We start from the raw sequence: 15,384 nt of genomic DNA on the forward strand, positions 1-15,384 counted from the left end.
CCCATTTCCATGTGTTTTTTTAGTTGTGTTAGTTTCAACAGCAGGTACAACCTGATTTCCCCCCTAATGGATATCAGTGATTTATTGCTGCTTGTGCAGTTTTATAAGGTGCTTGTTTAAAAAAAAATCCAAGTAATATGATTATTGTGGCAGATGTTTGTGTATGCAGTGTGGCACATTTTATGTTTACGTTTTCAATATATCACAAACAGTTTTTGCATATTGGTTATTGATTTGGACACATTAAAACTGTGTTTTGACATTGGGGATATCCCACCCAGCAAAATGTAATTGAAAAGACTTTGAAAATAAGACTATGCAACCAAATATTTAATATTTGCATTTCATGTGACATTAAGTAAATATAATTATTTATGTAACCAACTGACAATTTTTGGTACAATTATATTGACATTGTTGCCCTGCTTTTATAATATCAGGGTTAATTCTCAGATGTGCCAACCCAAATGTACTAGAGCATGACATTGGGGACTGGGCCCTGATCCAACAACATGCCTATCTAGTGAACCCTGAAAAGAGAGAGAAGCTCCGTGGTGAGGTGGAAAGTTACTACGGATATTGCAGGAGTTTCCTCTTGAAATCAGACATGTCTGTGGTGAGGACAACTTGGTTGCTGATTGTCTCAAGGGTTGGCAGTCAAAAAGTTTTGTTTTGTGGGAAAAATTGCTTATTTTCTGGGGGGGGGGGTTCTATAGGAATTATATGATTGTGTATATTATTATTTAGAAATACGTGTTTTTTTTCTTGTTTTTAATTGTTGACAGCCAGTAGACACCATGTTTATATTTGTGAAGGTGAAGCATTGTTGCTGATTATAATGTGAAATGGAAGTTGTTTTCTGTTGGTGGTGAGCAAACTTGTCCAACAAAAATATAGGATATATTTGTTGTCTTAAAGGGGGAAGGTGTTACAGGCTTTGGTTTTTCCATTTATGTTTTGAGGTTGGACTTTAGCACGTCTAGCTCGTTAGCACGTCTAGCTCGTTAGCACGTCTAGCTCCTTATTACGTCTAGCTCGTTAACACGTCTAGCTCGTTAGCACGTCTAGCTCGTTAGCACGTCTAGCCCGTTAGCACGTCTAGCTCGTTAGCACGTAGGACGCACTGATTGGTGTCACCTCGTTAGTCAGTATGTGTTACACCTGTGCTAGCTTGTCCATCTCGTTAGTGGGAAGGTGTTTCACCTGAGCTGGTCCAGGTTCTATTTAAGAGTGTCTGGCCCAGTGCTCCAGTTGTCTTGATACATGTGGAGAGTCAACACCTTTAGTTGCTCCACCTTTTTGGTTTGCTTCCTGTCTTTAAGTTTGGTGTGGGTTTTTCTTTTGTTTGCCTCTTCTTGGGCAGATTTAGTGGGTCACATGGTGGGTGTCTTTTAGGTCCCAGTTGTTGTTACTAGTCAACTTTCAGTGGACACCCCCATAGTGTCTTTCAGAGACCCTCCTAAAAAACAAGTTATATTTTGGGTTGGATATTGCATCATATTGTTGATATTTTAATCAATGGTGTTTCCTTACAATGCTCATTAGTCTTTCAGTTGTTATTCTTCTGTTTTTTATCCTCTTATGTTTGTGTACTAAATATTTTTAGTATGAAAAACAGTATCAATCCCACTTTTCCAGCCTGCTGAAGGCGTGGTGGAGTGGTAAACACCACCCCCGGCTCTACCAGGGGCTTGAGGTGGTCTCCCACAGCTCTGCTTATGTCATGTTCTGTGGCCTTGCTGTTCCATTTATTGACTGCCCCTGCAACACAGAAACACATTTAGTCATATTATATAAAACACTCAAAGTAATGTATATGGAGCATCTATGGCCTCAGTTACACCTGGCATCTAAATGTGACTTCTGTCATCTGATCACACCAAGCTGCATTAGGTTCAGATCTACCAGGATGGGCCTTTGACATAGGCCACCGAATATGCATCAGAATGAGTGGGGAAAAGAACATTTGACACAAATTACCTTCATAATATCAAAGAACAAATGTGTGTGCCTGAAGGGAAATTAAGTTTCATACAGCCAAAAGGGGTGAGAAATTACACCAATATCAGTGGACAATTTGCACTAATGTAACAGTGTAGGTTCCGTCCCTCTCTTCGCCTCAACCCTGGCTCGAACCAGGGACCCTTGCACACATCAACAACTGACACCCACCGAAGCATCGTTACCCATCGCGCCACAAAAGCTGCGGCCCTTGCAACGCAAGGGGAAACCCTGCTTCAAGTCTCAGAGCGAGTGACGTCACCGATTGAAACGCTATTAGCTCGCACCACCGCTAACTAACTAGCCATTTCACATCGGTTACACTAATGTAAATAAACATAGATGATGGAACATATTCCCTTTTGCTGACGTGATGAACCACTAAAGGGACATAAATATTTACCATCTAAACCATGTGTGACCTCACCTCTCTGGCTGTAGAAGTGTTCTTCCTAACCAGTCCCTCAACAGCTCTCTGACTGAGCTCCACCCTCACTGGGTCTTCAGAGGAGAGGAAGGCTGAGGAGGAATGGAAGGATGAATGGATCAGTCAGTCAATAAAGTGTAGAGCTGCTGTCTATACTGTCTGACAAAATCACTTTTTTAGTAGTTCATTAAAGTAAATAAGGCTTTATGACTGCTGAATACCAACTATCAATCACTTAGATCATGTATTTTCAGGTAGAGATACATCCTTGGGACGTCCCTAGCCTGTTGAAGTTGACATTTAAAATGGTTAAGGTAGGGGGTTAAGGTTAGGGTTTAGGGTAGGGATGTCCCAAGGATCCCAGAGAGCATTGACCATTGTGCATTCTTCTGTCTCTTTTACATAGCAGGTGATGGGTTCTGACTTCTGAACTTGAAAATATTAAATATCCTTATTAGGTGAAATTGAATGAAACAATAATGTATGTTGATGCTAATATGATGTACAATATTCCATGATGTTTCTATATGATAACAATAGAGTAATATATTTAACATGACATATACAATTTTTTTTAACAGCTTCACTAATTCATTTTAATTAACTTAATCATGATGATTCAACATCAGTTCACCGTCTCACCTCATACTGTATTGGAGCAGCAGCAGCTGACTGCCCGGTTCAACATCAGTTCACCGTCTCACCTCATACTGTATTGGAGCAGCAGCAGCTGACTTGATCGTTGATGCTAATCATCATGTTTGAATCTGAGAGTAAATAGAGCCGACTACACTCTAAAAATGAAGGGTTCAACTGGAGTTGTTCTCAGATCCCCTAAGAACCGTAGGGTTCTTGGTCAATGAAAAACAGCCCCAAAAGGTTCTTCAAAGAACTTGTTAGAAGGTGGGTTCATCGAGGAACCTCCGTTGTTGCTGGACTTCTTCCGGGAACTTTGCAATTACAACTGAAAACGATGGTGACAAGTTTGGATGCGACAACAGTTAAAAAGGTTAAGTTGGGTTGATGTTTGGCTCTGAATATGTCTCGAAATCATTTATTATAATAATATAACATACTAATAATGAATAACGTAGACAATGATGGTTTTCTGTGAATATCTTCCATAACGTTACTATAGTTAATGAACGTAAATATTAGAAAGCCGGGTTTGACCGTCAGCGTTGTATGAGCTACAGTACAGTACCGTTAGCTAGCTAGCTAACGTTATGTCCTAACTAGGCACAACTAGGTTTGGATTATTTCCTCAACTATATTCTTTCCCATATATTGTATATCGTTTCCATAAAGCCAACATGGCTTTACACTCATTAACGTAAGTTTCCAATCTAGAGCAGTTCTCACTTTTGTGATAATGAACTAGCTAACGTTAGCTTCGTTAACTAACTAACTAAGGACGGTGACCTGTCCAGAGGAGATGTTACAACGAACTGAATCGTCAATGGAGGTCTTCCTCTTTATATAGCCTGCTACAGCATGCAATACTATTAACTCACAAGGGGGCATAACGTTACATGTACAATACTATCCCATTTTGGAAACGTTACATGTACAATACTATCCCATTTTGGAAACGTTACATGTACAATACTATCCCATTTTGGAAACGTTACATGTCCGCCCCCTTGTGGAGGGAAATTAATATCTTAGATGGTAGCTGTAGATGGGATTCACTCCTCTCATACTGGGAAGAACCCTAAAGTGGACACACTCCAGTTTCTGAGACAACTGCCCAGATTTTGTAGACTGTTTAATAATGCTTAAAACTCATCTTTACCAAATTATCCATTAAAGATACCAACTCAAAACCTACGTTCGTCTACATATGGATTGTTTAAATTGTATCTAATTATATTCCCAGTATTAGTTTATCAAATCTCTAGTAATCGATTATACACACATACAATTCATCATATTTTCATATATTTACAGAATCCATATAAAACGTAAGAAATTCTCAGGTACTCACAACAACCATTCCATTTGCTTTTTGAGGGACTCCACAGCTACGAAGCAGCTCTCCAAACATACGCCCAGCAGAACCAAAAATAAACTTTTGTTTCCCAGACAATGACCATGGGATCCTCAATGGTTCTCTAACCTCCCAGAGACCACGGCAAAATCAAGCCTCCCAGGAACTATAGACCTTCCGCTGCTTTCTAAAATATCATCCCGCTTATTATCCACATTTCAATCATCTGATTCAGCATATTTCTATATGTTACTATCCAGACGACAGATTAACCTCTATGGGCTAGGAGGGACGCTTGCGATATTCAAATACCTTAGAAATGCTATTACTTCAATTTCTCAAACATATGACTATTTTACAGCATTTTAAAGACAAGACTCTCGTTAATCTAACCACACTGTCCGATTTCAAAACGGCTTTGCGGTGAAAACATAGATTATAATAATCTGAGGACAAGGTCCCGCAAACACAAGCATTACTAGCATTTTCCAACCAAGCATTAGCGTCACTAAAGTCAGAAATAGCAATAAAATAATCAATTACCTTTGAAGATCTTCTTCTTTTGGTGATACAAAAGGCCCAATCTTCACAATAAATGGTCGTTTGTTCTATAAAATCCATTTTTATAGCATAACACGAAACATTTCCTAACCGGCTAGTGTCATGAATTCCGACTCCTTCAACTTTTGACGAAGCATTCGATGTAATTACTCCCGCTAAACACACGTTTATCCAGTCATGGTTGGCTTTATTGCAATCTCATGTTTGCTAGTAACACAACCATACTTGATTGTTCTTTTTGCGGGACGTATTGACCGAAAATACCTGATTTGAACACACCTAACAATGACCTCATTGCGCGCCAATGATATGACCAGTCCTTCGTTGATTGACTGTATTTCGGACCAATGACCACTGATCGTCTTGAAATCTAGCTTGGCAGATAGCCAATGAGCTAAGGTAAACGGCAATATGTAATGGTAATACCCGGAATGACCAGCTCTTGAACGAAAGCCGAGCATAACGTAGCCATTCGCCATTGAAACTTCTACCCGCAGGAGCCACATTTGTTTGCGCGCAGCAGTTTTGAGTCGAGACAATTTTCAGGTATTTTATCGCTAAAATGATGTCTAGTAAATCTGGTAAATCAAAGGCTAAGTCCAGGTATACAGATGTACATGACATAAATGATGAAATAGATAGAGATAGTGAGACAGAGTTACTTGAAGAGGAGTCGGATTGTGAGTCAAGTTTGGACTCCGAGTTTGAGGAAATGTTTTTGCATGGAGAGGACGCGATTTTGGACGGGTGAGTGCCGTTGTTTGAAATTAATAATATCAAATGTTATTCATTTGAGTTGTTTGGAGATATATATTATTTTGTATTTATTTATTTGACATATACATGTAATGAACTGTGTGAAGTACACATGGCTAAACATTATGAGTGCGTGTCTGTGTCTGTATATATTAGATACATGTAAAAAAATATCTATATGTTTTACATGTATTTTATCTAGACATGGGGTTCACAACTCTATATATAATCTGTCTGTATATCTAAAATATTTCTTACATGTATTTTATCTAGACATGGGGTTCACAACTCTATATATAATCTGTCTGTATATCTAAAATATTTTTTACATGTATTTTATCTAGACATGGGGTTCACAACTCTATATATAATCTGTGTGTCTGTGTCTTCACAGTCCTTCTGACTCTGACTGGGAGCCCCCACTGCCAAGGTGCCCATCCCCCACAGGAGCTGAATCAACTAGCCGGACCCCTGCTGTCTCCGGCTCCACACCTACCCCCACCTGGCCAGGTGTGAAGTCTGTGACAAAGAAGAGGAGATGGGGCAAAGCTAAACCAGCAATCAGAGAGGAGGAGGGTCGTTGGCACTCTGTGCTGGTGGAGGATGTGGGCCCACACCTCCAATATTCAGACCAAAAAGGCCACCAGGACCTCAGCTGGACATGACCTCCAACTACAGCCCCATGCAACTTTTTCAACTGTTTTTTACATCTTCAGTTATTGATTCCCTTGTCTTGAACACTAATAAATATGGTGCTAAGAAGCAGGCAGGCAAAAAAGAGGCATGGAAGCCTATTTCCATGTCAGATATTTTTTGCTATTTATCAATGGTCATATACATGGGTCTAGTGAAGCTGAAAACCCTGAAACAGTATTGGAAAACTGCACCCCTCTATCAACTGCCTTTCCCCTCCACTGTCATGTCGTGCAAAAGGTTTCTGACAATCTCACGGGCGCTTCATATCAGTGACCCAGAAGTTGACGGGGACAACGACAAGAAGCGAGGCACAGCAGGGTATGATAGGCTCTGCAAAATTAAACCTCTCTACCCCAGCATGGTTGAGGCCTGCAAGACCTATTTTCAGCCCGCCCAGAACCTTTCCATCGACGAGAGGATGGTAGCCTCAAAGGCCAGAATCAGCCTAAAACAGTACATGCGTAACAAGCCGACCAAGTGGGGTTACAAACTGTTTGTTTTGGCTGATTCTGCGTGTGCATACACGTGCAATTTTTTTGTTTATGAGGGGAAGAGCAGTTTTGCGACCGGTAAGGGACTCAGCTATGATTCTGTCATGGCATTATTGGATTTTCAACTGCTGGGGAAGGGCTACAAACTGTTTGTGGACAATTTCTACACAAGCCCTACCCTGTTCACAGACCTGAGGAAGCTGGAGGTGTGGGCTTGTGGCACCATTCGGCCCAACAGAGTGGGCTTTCCAAAGACCAAGGAGAACGACATGCCTAAGCGGACTGAGCGGGGTACCATGCGATGGCTTCGCCAAGATGGCCTGCTCTTTGTGAAGTGGATGGATACCAGAGAGGTGGTCATGTGCTCCAGTATCCACAAGTCCTTCAGTGGAGATCACGTTGTCAGGCGTGTGAAGGGCGCTACTGGAGCATGGACAGCCAAAATGTCCCCATTCCTGCAGCTATCAAGGACTATAACAAGAGCATGGGGGGTGTAGACCTGTCAGATGCGCTGATAGGCTACTATAATGTGCTCCACAAGACCATGAAACGGTACAATACTTTTTTTTATCATTTCATTGACATTGCTGTTGTGAATTCATTCATCATACAGAAGGAAATGGCCAAGAGCTGTGGAAAGCCCCCCATCTCACAGCTAGCCTTCCGAGAGCTGCTCATCCAGGAGCTTGCTAGCTACAGCAAGTCCACTGCAGCACCTTCTGTCCCCTCTACCTCTTCTGGTCCTTCAACCAGTGGTGTTCACCTGCCTAAATTCATCTCTGCAGGCATGAATGTGCCTCAGGGCAAAAAGGGCACAGTGGGGAGGCAACGCTGTGCCCTTTGTCACAGGAAATGCCCCATCACCTGCACCACCTGTTCAGTAACCCTCTGCTTTACAGCAGAAAGAGACTGCTATGGGCCATGGCACAAGCAGCACAATTTTGTGTAGAGGACTGAGGGTCCTCACAACATTGTACATTGAATGTGTGTAAATAGTTACCCTTGTTATTAAAATATTTTCAAAATTTTATATTTGTACTTTTTTTTGTACTTTTTTTGAGGGGTGTGTTAGAATATAATTTTTGTATTTTGTATATAGTTTTTTACATCAAAATGTATCACTGTACCAATTTGGCCACTTGGGTACATTTGGGTACATTTGTGTGGGACACCTGGGTGACTTCATGCTCAATGTCATGTAGCTCGCTCATTCCTGAAGATATGTTTCTAAAACTTTTCTCAGATACTGTTGCCCTCTTACATTCTGCATAGAAATTATCCCCAGCATCCTATCTGAATGTTTGGCTGTTCCTTTTCAGTTGAAAGTTGGTGCAACAACAATAGAAACCAGAAAACGTATGTTTGTTTCCTTGTATTTTCTTCTACCAGATCTGTGTTATATTCTCCTACATTCAATTCACATTTCCACAAACTTCAGAGTGTTTCCTTTCAAATGAAACCAAGAAAATGCATATCCTTGCTACTGGGCCTGAGCTACAGACAGTTAGATTTGGGTATGTCTTCAGGCGGAAATTAAGAGAAGTGGGGGGGTAGCCCTAACAGGTTTAAGACTCATTTCCACAGTCACACAACTCTCATATAACAGTCACACAACTCTCATATCACAGTCACACAATGCTATTCCCAAACATACCTAATCAATTACTTGTTTTTCAACAATATTTTAACCTGCAGGAATATTTTCACATTTCTATGTCATGGTTCCTAGGAAAATGCAACTCATACATTTACATCTTTCAATACTTCTAAAATGGGGTACAGGTTTAAAACAATTACAGGTGCACCGTACTATCTTATACTATACCATAAATGGTCTTAACTAGTAAACACAGATTCTAGTTTTCATCCAGTTCATAGATAGCTGACAGCCTCAGAGCCTACTGACTGGGCCCTGTTTACACCTCCACACAGGAATACACACTCTTTTCTAAAAACTCCACTTTGCGTGTTTCGCTCACCTCTTTCTTTTTTAAAACTACATTTGAGATGTGGTATCCACTCGGCTGGCTGCCTCTCAGAACAAAGGTGGGTCCATTTGCTCCGTTCCCGCAGTGTGGTCTCCCTGAGATCCCAAGTTTGAGGGATCCCTCGTGCATCATTTACCCAGGTCACCAGGAGCGGTCACCAAGTGAAGATTCACATCCCCAAATGTGGTTGTTATTTTCTTTAATATCAATTGAGGAGAGACAAACTTATCACAAGTCAGAGTTATTCTTAAACTAAATCTTTATTCACTTATTAATTAGGGAGCAGGTCAATACAACGTACACATATAAAGTGAATCAATTGAGTGCTCCACGATAATGATGGGTGGTGGACCCAGGGGACAAAAGTACAAAGGTATTTTATACCCCTTTCAACCTACATGACCAACAACAGATGTATAGAACGGGTCACAAGGTTAAGATTTGTATGAAAGATACTTATAATTCTCAGCAGACAGTATCTGCTGTAAAAACAGTACTCTTTGTGTAGAGACCAGGGTCTGGCCCTGAGGTCATCTCTCCCTGGTACCATATAGAACAGAAACATTAACTTATGCTCTGGAATGTGGTCTCTTTAGGTTTTATCACCCAAAAGACATTGTAAATCTCCTGTCAGTGTTTTCTCCCAGAGGCCCATCCTCTGTAGAACACACAGACACAATAGTTATAAGAACCCTCTATTCTGTTGCATAAAACAACCATTTGATGCAATAAAAGTATTATAACATAATGTTGCAGTTTTGCTCTCAGTGTCCACTGAAAGTTGACTAGTAACAACAACTGGGAGCTAAAAGACACCCACCATGAGACCCACTAAATCTTCCCAAGAAGAGGCAAACAAAAGAAAAACCCACACCAAACTTAAAGACAGGAAGCAAACCAAAAAGGTGGAGCAACTAAAGGTGTTGACTCTCCACATCTATCAAGACAACTGGAGCACTGGGCCAGACACTCTTAAATAGAACCTGGACCAGCTCAGGTGAAACACCTTCCCACTAACGAGATGGACAAGCCAGCACAGGTGTAACACATACTGACTAACGAGGTGACACCAATCAGTGCACCCAAGACACATTTCAGTTGAATGCATTCAGTTGTACAACTGACTTGGTATCCCCCTTTCCCACGTGCTAATGTCCAACCTCAAAACATAAATGGAAAAACCAAAGCCTGTAACACCTTCCCCCAAAGAATAACACTTTAGAAGTTTGCTCACCACCAACAGAAAACAACTTCCATTTCACATTATAATCAACTACAATGCTTCCCCTTCACCAATATAAATATGGTGTCTACTGGTTTTCAACAATTAAAAACAAGAAAAAACACATATTTCTAAATAATAATATACAATCGTACTATTTTTTTCTCCTTTTTCTGTCTATAGAATCCTAAAACTCACTAGCTTCTAGAACACTCGTCTTCCTAAAACTCACTAGCTTCTAGAACACTCGTCTTCCTAAAACTCACTAGCTTCTAGAACTCTCGTCTTCCTAAAACTCACAAGCTTCTAGAACACTCGTCTTCCTAAAACTCACTAGCTTCTAGAACACTCGTCTTCCTAAAACTCACTAGCTTCTAGAACTCTCGTCCCCTTGGAACGAGCCCAAACAAAAATCATCTCAAATACGGAAAAACATGCCGTATAACAAAACTCAAATCAAATTGTACTGCGCCGAATACAACAGACCTAACAGTGAAATGCTGACTTACGAGCCCCTAACAAACAGTGCAGTTTCAAAAAAATACAGAAAAGAATAAGAGATAAAACTCATCTCCAACACGGAAAAACGTGCCAAAATAATATGTGATCCATGGTAACGCTTTGGCTAAACGAACAACACAAAACCTTTTGACTGCCAACCCCAGAGACAATCAGCAACCAAGTTGTCCTTACCACGGAGATGTCTGATTTCAAGAGGAAACTCCTGCAATATCTGTAGTAACTTTCCACCTCACTGCAGAGCTTCTCTCTCTTTTCAGTGTTCACTAGATAGGTATGTTGTTGGATCGGGGCCCAGTCCCCAATGTCATGCTCTAGTACATTTGGGTTGGCACATCTGAGAATGAACCCAGATATTCTAAAAGCAGGGCAGCAATGTCAATATAATTGTACCAAAAAATTGTCAGTTGGTTGCATAAATAAATATCATTACTAAATGTTACATGAAATGTAAATATGAAATAGCCCAATGTCAAAACACAGTTTTAAAGTGTCCAAATCAATAACCAATACGCAGAAACAGTTTGTGATATATTGAAAACCTAAAAATAAAATGTGCAATATACACAAACATCTGCCACAATAATCATATTACTTGTATTTTTTTAAACAAGCACCTTATAAACTGTACAAGCACCAAAAACACTGTTGTTTTGACAAGTAGCAATAAATCACTGATATCCATTAGGGGGGAAATCAGGTTGTACGTGCTGTTGAAACTAACACAACTAAAAAAAACACATGGAAATGGGAGACATATTTTACCTCACTGATTAGAGGACAACCTGCAGAAGACAGTCAGCTACATTTTGGAATGATGCATTGAAATGTCGGGGTCACTGAACAAAGGAACACAACACTTATTTTTCATAACTCATCGATATCACGATGAGATCAATTGCGTGAGAGGAGGGAGAGGAGGTTGCACGTCCTGTTAAAACTAACAGCTCAAAAACCACACGGAATCTGGGAATAATGTGTACATCACTGGTTAGAGGACAATTTGTAAAAAACAGCTAGCTACATTTTGAAGTGTTGCATTGTGATTCAAGTGGGTCACCAATGTGGTATGTGTAACACAACTCTTTTTTTGTTAGTCACTTTTTGTTAAATCTCATAAATAGTAACTCTTCCATTTCAGAGCCTGGATTTCCCCCTGAGGCTAATATCCATATAATGTTGAAATCAATAGAACAGGGGACAAACGTTTAGGGTTCTACATTGTGACATTATTAAAATACTCCTTCTACAATGTTAAAACATTCTACATTGTGACATTAATTCATTGATATCATGAAACAACTCCTTCATGTATGTATTTTCTGATATTTGATCAGAGATCTTTTATCAGATTATCTCTGGTCACAGCTATGAGGTTTCTCTCCTGTGTGTGTTCTCTGGTGTTGAGTCAGATGGCCAGATTGACCAAAACTCTTCCCACATTGATCACAGCTATAAGGCTTCTCTCCTGTGTCTATTCTCTGGTGCACTGTCAGCTGGCCAGATCTACCAAAACTCTTCCCACATTGATCACAGCTATAGGATTTCTCTCCTGTGTGTATTCTCTGGTGCACTGTCAGATTGCTAGATTGACCAAAACTCTTCCCACATTGATCACAGCTATAAGGTTTCTCTCCTGTGTGTCTTCTCTGGTGTAATATCAGACCCCCAGACTCAGTAAAACTCTTCCCACACTGATCACAGCTGTATGGTTTCTCTCCTGTGTGTGTTCTCTGGTGTGATGTCAGATTGCAAGATTTACCAAAACTCTTCCCACATTGATCACAGCTATATGGTTTCTCTCCTGTGTGTGTTCTCTGGTGCACTGTCAGATTGCTAGATTGACCAAAACTCTTCCCACATTGATCACAGCTATAAGGTTTCTCTCCTGTGTGTCTTCTCTGGTGTTTAGTCAGACCCCCAGACTCAGTAAAACTCTTCCCACACTGATCACAGCTATATGGTTTCTCTCCTGTGTGTGTTCTCTGGTGTGATGTCAGATTGCTAGATTTACCAAAACTCTTCCCACATTGATCACAGCTATAGGGTTTCTCTCCTGTGTGTGTTCTCTGATGAATTTTAATGCCTGATGAGGAGGTGAATCTCTTCCCACAGTCAGAGCAGCAGTGAGTTCTCTTCCCTGTGGGTCTCTGCTGGTGTTTCTTCAGGTGTTCTGATCTGGAGAGACTCTTCTCTGCCTCGTCAGCATCATGAGGTTGTTGAGGCTCTCCAGAGGGTCCACGATAGTCACGTCTCTCTCCTGTGTGAACAACAAAGTCAGACAGACGGTTAAAGGCCCACAACAGCAGAAATCCATTGTTTATTTTAGGTAAAAAGGATGACCAAATCAAATCAAATGTATTTGTCAGATCATACCCATGAAGTTGTACAACGATTGACGTCTGTTAAATTATTTGACCATTACGACAGTCAACTTAGCAACAATCATATTTTGTCTTGTTTTCACATTAGTAGTAACTAGAAATAAGTTATTCATGTTGTTGAAACTCTAAGCAGTGTGCCAGACGACTTTTGGTCTCCAATATAGGCCCCTTTCTGTGTTTAATAAAATTGCGGCACGAGGGCAATGCGCATGCAATTTGATTGCAGAAACACCTCCCTGCTAATGAGGAAACCACTAGTTAAGGATGTAGTATATCTGGTAATGAGGAAACCACTAGTTATGGATGTAGTATATCTGGTAATGAGGAAACCACTAGTTATGGATGTAGTATATCTGGTAATGAGGAAACCACTAGTTATGGATGTAGTATATCTGGTAATGAGGAAACCACTAGTTATGGATGTAGTATATCTGGTAATGAGGAAACCCCTAGTTATGGATGTAGTATATCTGGTAATGAGGAAACCACTAGTTATGGATGTAGTATATCTGGTAATGAGGAAACCACTAGTTATGGATGTAGTATATCTGCTAATGAGGAAACCACTAGTTATGGATGTAGTATATCTGCTAATGAGGAAACCACTAGTTATGGATGTAGTATATCTGCTAATGAGAAAACCACTAGTTATGGATGTAGTATATATGGTAATGAGGAAACCACTAGTTATGGATGTAGTATATCTGCTAATGAGGAAACCACTAGTTATGGATGTAGTATATCTGGTAATGAGGAAACCACTAGTTATGGATGTAGTATATCTGGTAATGAGGAAACCACTAATTATGGATGTAGTATATCTGGTAATGAGGAAACCACTAGTTATGGATGTAGTATATCTGCTAATGAGGAAACCACTAGTTATGGATGTAGTATATCTGCTAATGAGGAAACCACTAGTTATGGATGTAGTATATCTGGTAATGAGGAAACCACTAGTTATGGATGTAGTATATCTGCCTGGAGCAAAAATGGTGAGCAAAGATTTTAGTTTTTCACAATGTATTCTGAATGTGAATGGGGGTAAACTCAGGGGAGTAACCTCCATTTCCAGGTTTCTTATGAGTTCATTTCACACTACTTTGGATTATAATTGGAAGGCTCGTTTGAATGTCCTGCTTAATATAATGTTTGTGTCATCATCGCAAATCAACTGCTTTATACTTTTAAAAAAACACTTCAACCAGTAAAAAAATGTTTGGCTAGCTTTTCCATCAGCCTGACAATGAGGGTTTGTACACTAAGTGTTTGCCAAATTGGCACAAAACTTCACCTAACAATAACATAGACCTACTGTAGGACCCCTAACTTCACCTCACAACAACATAGACCTACTGTAGGACCCCTAACTTCACCTCACAACAACACAGACCTACTGTAGGACCCATAACTTCACCTCACAACAACATAGACCTACTGTAGGACCCCTAACTTCACCTCACAATAACATAGACCTACTGTAGGACCCCTAACTTCACCTCACAACAACACAGACCTACTGTAGGACCCATAACTTCACCTCACAACAACATAGACCTACTGTAGGACCCATAACTTCACCTAACAACAACATAGACCTACTGTAGGACCCATAACTTCACCTAACAACAACATAGACCTACTGTAGGACCCATAACTTCACCTCACAATAACATAGACCTACTGTAGGACCCATAACTTCACCTAACAACAACATAGACCTACTGTAGGACCCCTAACTTCACCTCACAATAACACAGACCTACTGTAGGACCCATAACTTCACCTTACAACAGACCTACTGTAGGACCCATAACTTAACTGGTTACACATATAGAAGTAGGACTAGTCTACCTGGTACCACATATAGAAGTAGGACTAGTCTACCTGGTTACCCATATAGAAGTAGGACTAGTCTACCTGGTTACACATATAGAAGTAGGACTAGTCTACCTGGTTACACATATAGAAGTAGGACTAGTCTACCTGGTTACACATATAGAAGTAGGACTAGTCTACCTGGTTACACATATAGAAGTAGGACTAGTCTACCTGGTTACACATATAGAAGTAGGACTAGTCTACCTGGTTACACATATAGAAGTAGGACTAGTCTACCTGGTTACACATATAGAAGTAGGACTAGTCTACCTGGTTACTCATATAGAAGTAGGACTAGTCTACCTGGTTACACATATAGAAGTAGGACTAGTCTACCTGGTTACACATATAGAAGTAGGACTAGTCTACCTGGTTACACATATAGAAGTAGGACTAGTCTACCTGGTTACCCATATAGAAGTAGGACTAGTCTACCTGATTACACATATAGAAGTAGGACTAGTCTAC

At 40.3% G+C, this 15,384-nt stretch overlaps 1 protein-coding gene across 1 annotated transcript in view; it reads right to left on the reverse strand.

Annotated features, from left to right (window-relative positions):
* LOC115186592 (zinc finger protein 135-like) overlaps positions 1-12,729 on the reverse strand; it is a gene marked incomplete at both ends in the record, with an annotated part of 91,303 nt that extends 78,574 nt beyond the window's left edge. The window contains one exon of the mRNA XM_029746181.1: positions 12,326-12,729. Coding sequence (XP_029602041.1) covers positions 12,326-12,729 — 404 coding nt within the window. The remainder of the gene's footprint in view (positions 1-12,325) is intronic.
* Positions 12,730-15,384: the final 2,655 nt, after the last annotated feature.

The sequence above is a fragment of the Salmo trutta genome, unplaced genomic scaffold, assembly GCF_901001165.1.
Source record: "Salmo trutta unplaced genomic scaffold, fSalTru1.1, whole genome shotgun sequence".
NCBI classification, from domain to species: domain Eukaryota; kingdom Metazoa; phylum Chordata; class Actinopteri; order Salmoniformes; family Salmonidae; genus Salmo; species Salmo trutta.